At 40.7% G+C, this 4,411-nt stretch overlaps 1 protein-coding gene across 1 annotated transcript in view; it reads left to right on the forward strand.

The window, feature by feature from the left end:
• nsmaf (neutral sphingomyelinase (N-SMase) activation associated factor) overlaps positions 1-4,411 on the forward strand; it is a gene marked incomplete in the record, with an annotated part of 21,198 nt that overhangs the window by 14,504 nt on the left and 2,283 nt on the right. Inside the window, 10 exon segments of the mRNA XM_014001628.1 lie at positions 382-502; positions 578-709; positions 784-826; positions 898-1,064; positions 2,763-2,874; positions 2,970-3,028; positions 3,111-3,178; positions 3,251-3,318; positions 3,394-3,517; positions 3,595-3,682. Coding sequence (XP_013857082.1) covers positions 382-502; positions 578-709; positions 784-826; positions 898-1,064; positions 2,763-2,874; positions 2,970-3,028; positions 3,111-3,178; positions 3,251-3,318; positions 3,394-3,517; positions 3,595-3,682 — 982 coding nt within the window.

Consider the following 4,411-nt stretch of genomic DNA (forward strand, 5'->3'; position numbering starts at 1 on the left):
TCAGACTGAAGAAGTCTCTTGGAGGAGAGACGAAAAGTTTCATTAAAGAAGAACCCGTCCAGAAGACCTACACACTTTTTTTCCCTTTTTTTTTTTTGTTACCTGGATTACTGAGATGCATCAGGACAACTAAAACTACAGTAAATAAATCTATCTGCCTTCTCCAGTAGATGAAATCATGAAGGTTTAACACCTGACAYGTTTGAGCTGAGGTGGGCAACGATGGGCCCGGCCCAGAGGGGACAGAGGGTTTAGCTCAACTCTGGTGGTGATTCTCGTAAAGCGTTATTGTCAYGATAGTTTCTGAACCTTTCAGAACATGTTTCTGATTTGGATTCACACCAAAAATAAATGTTTTCCTCGCTCGTCTCTGGTCTGCAGCTGATACCAGAGTTTTACGGAAGTGACCCCAGCTTCCTGGAAAACGGTCAGAATCTGGATTTGGGCAAAAAGCAGAACGGAAAACCAGTCCGTGACGTTGTCCTTCCTCCCTGGGCCTCAGGTCAGAAATATTTCCCCGCTGAACGACGGCCGAGTCGACCCGTACGCTCAAATGTCCGTTTTGTCGCCCCGCCAGATGCCAGAGATTTTCTCCAGAAGCACAAGGCGGCGCTGGAGAGTCCGTTTGTTTCGGAGCACCTCCACGAGTGGATCGATTTGGTGTTCGGCTTCAAACAGAGAGGCGGCGAGGCGGTGGCAGCTCATAATGGTAAAAACTGCTCCTGATTTCAACAACTCAACCAAAAACGTTCCGATTGTGACGCCCGTCTGTTTTACTCTCAGTGTTCCACCCGCTGACGTATGAAGGAGAGATCGACTGCGACAGGTGAGGAGGAGATACATCCAGAAGGACCGTCTGTTCCAGGACTAACTTTCCTCTCTGGCTCTGTGTGAAAGCATCGAGGACACGGATCAGAGGATCGCCATGCTGACTCAGATCCTGGAGTTCGGTCAGACGCCCAGGCAGCTCTTCACCCGGCCCCACCCTCAGAGGATCACGCCCAGGTTTCAGAACACCAGGCGGAGCTCCAGCATCAACTCGGCTGCCAGCGAGCTGTCGCCAGGTAACGCAAAACAAACAATCGCTGCTCGACAGGAAGCGTTCGCAAAGGTCTGCTGCCAAAAATCGGGCTTAGGGCCGTCAGTGGGTCGGCGGAGGGGATGAAAAACCATGTGCCTGATTTAAAACTGACAGCTAATTTATAATGAACAGTACTGGATGCAGAACATTGACCCGTTTAACTCTTAAGGCCATTTTCCCCAGTACTTCTTCCCCTAATTGTAATTAAATGAATGAAATGTTATTTTATATTTTGCTGCCTGCGGTACTCAAATGTTTGCATTGATGACRTCAAAGTTTTAACTCTGTCAACGACTTTTTTTGTTTTAAATGTTCTTTATAATAAATACTTTGTAAAGTTTCTTTGGTGATTCAGGCAAAATCCCAACAAAAACTTTAATTAAAAGTCAAAACGACGACAAATATTTTAAGTAACATGAAAATAAGAGGATGGATCTGTGTGGGAGACGTAAACTTGAATATTAAATAAAACAGAACTGCTAAAAGTATTTTTAAAAGTTAATGCTAAAATGTAAGAAAATTTGTGGAAGCTAATGCTAACGAACATTAAACCACTAAAACATCTAAAAAAATTGTGAAAGCTAACTCTAAACAGCTAATGTTAAAAAAATGTCTAAACCACTAAAAACATTAAAAAATTTGTGAAAGCTAATGCTAACAAACGAATAACGAATGAATGCTAACCAACGTTAAGTGGTTTAGCTAATGCTAAACATATAAAAAACGTAAAAGATAATTTTAAACAGTTGAACATGTGGAAGCTAAAGTTAAACCACTAAAAATATTTAAAAAACATTTGTGGAAGCTAATGCTAACGAACAAATGCTAACCAACATCAAGTGGTTTAGCTAATGCTAAACCATTAAACGTAAAAAAAATGTGAAAGCTAACTCTGCACGGTTAAACATGTAAAACATTATGGAATCTAATGCTAAACAGCTAAACATAAAAAATTATTTGAAGCTAATGCTAAACCACTAAACGTGTAAACACAAAATTTGTGAAAGCTAACTCTAAACAGCTGAATATGTAAAAAAAAACGTCTAAACCACTAAAAACATTTAAAAATTTGTGAAAGCTAACGCTAACAAACGAATAACGAATGAATGCTAACCAACGTTAAGTGGTTTAGCTAATGCTAAACTACTAAACGTAAAAAATGTGAAAGATAATTTTAAACAGTTAAACGTAAAACATTATGGAAGCTAATGCTAAACAGCTAAACATAAAAAATTAGTTGAAGCTAACGCTAAACCACTAAAGGCGTAAACACAAAATTTGCAAAAGCTAACTCTAAACTGCCAAACGAATAAAAAATTAGTGGAAGCTAACACTAAACCACTAAATGTGTAAAAGAATTAGTGGAAGCTAACTATAAACAGCTAAACATTGAAAAAACTTTGTTGAAGCTAACGCTAAACATATATTTTTTTTAATAGTGGATGCTAACGCTAACTCCTAATCGCTATGAAGACAGTCACTTTGTGTGCTAGATGTTAGCTGTTAGCAGAATTAAATTTGACAAAAMCTAATTTATAAAAATTACTTGTATATTTCTTTACATCAAAGCAGGGTTCAGGCTCCTGAGCAGTTTGTGTTGATCCYTCATCAAACCTTTAACTCAGTGTTGTAGTTTACTGTCTGTGCAGCCGTGATCCTAACAGACCTGTTGTGTCCGCAGCCTCTCCATGTGAGGACTCGTCCTTCGAGGACCTGACTGAAGAGAGCAGGAAGATGGCCTGGGCCAACATGGGAAACCTGAAACTCATCTCCAGCCTCAGGATCCATAAGGAGTGAGTTAGGAGCTCAGTGGGAGAAGGCAGGAGTGTTTTACAGCCTTGTTTTGTAAATATTGCTGTTTAGGAGCTAATTYTGTCTTCATGTCCAGAGCCGTGACGGGGATTGCTGTGACTCGAGACGGAGCTTCCATTTTCTCCACGTCTCAAGGTGGTGGAGCAAAGACTGGGTTCAAACTGMGACGAATGCAGACAAGAGTTAAATATCCACATTTTATTCCTTTTTATTCCAGACTCGACTCTTAAAATGTTTTCCAAAGAGCTGAAGGAGTTCCAGAGGAGCATGTCCTTCTCCAACATGGTACTCTGCTTCGTTTACTCACTTCCTGTTTCCTGTTTCACCTGCCTGAACTGTGAAACTTTCTGTTTCCAGCCGCTGTCGTCCTGTTTGCTGCTGCCGGATGGTAAAACTGTGGCGTGTTCTTCGTGGGACAACAACGTGTAAGTGTGTCTGCACGTCTCGGAGGTGCTTTCAGCTTCTCCTCCTCCTGATCTCTGCTCTTTCCTCGCCCACAGATACTTCTACTCGGTGCCGTTCGGGCGGCGGCAGGACACGCTGATGGGTCACGATGACGCCGTGGCTAAAATGTGCTGGTTTGATGACCGACTCTTCACGGCGTCCTGGGACTCCACCGTTAAAGTAGTCTTTGTTTAACGCAGCCATGTTTGTCCTCCTCTTTGTCCTCTTCTGTCCAAATGACTGGTTTTGTCTCTCAGGTCTGGCAGTGTGCTTCTAACGGCTCGTCCAGTCGCAAGAGGTCCCAGTTTGAGCTGCTGGCTGAACTGGAACATGATGCTGGGGTGAGTGAGTCCAGGTTCTGGTTCTGGGAGATTACTGGGTTCAGGTCTTAGGTCTTGTAGCCACAGTGTGACGCCTCCATATTATTTATGGAACTAGAGTCAGGCTGTGTATGGGCAATAAGTTAGTGATCTGATTCATATCACAACATGAGTCGTGATACAACATATTAATAATCCTATTCATATATACTGTATAAATTATGTGGTTGCTACTGACATTTGAGATTTAGTATATTGTGTACACATTTTTCTTATTTTCCTTTTTATAATGATGCATTTTCTTGCTAATAATGCTGATGTCACCCATAATGTCATCACCAAACCAATCCTGTAATTGTATATATTATATATGATCATTAATTACAGTATGTGTGGTTCTGTACAGGTTTTTTAACACAAAACAGCTCTAAAAACAGGTTTTGTGTGTGTTTTGAATGTTTTTTTATATAGTTAAATGTGTTCATTCATGCSTGTGTTATGGAGACAGATAATAATAATTACATTGTATGACTAACAATTAACAGACATCCATTGTCATATTCAGTGTATTCCACTGCATCTCGTTTATTTACATAACACTTGTGTATTTGACGCATAAAGCTAGTCTCTCACTGTTTCCTGTGAGTATGATGTCATAATTTTCAAACCAGGTCTTCTGGGTCATAATATTCTACCAGTTATGTTTTATGGATAATCAGGCAGTGTGAAGCTGATAAATGTTGCTGTGAAAAGT

Source organism: Austrofundulus limnaeus, unplaced genomic scaffold (genome assembly GCF_001266775.1).
Source record: "Austrofundulus limnaeus strain Quisiro unplaced genomic scaffold, Austrofundulus_limnaeus-1.0 Scaffold9, whole genome shotgun sequence".
NCBI classification, from domain to species: domain Eukaryota; kingdom Metazoa; phylum Chordata; class Actinopteri; order Cyprinodontiformes; family Rivulidae; genus Austrofundulus; species Austrofundulus limnaeus.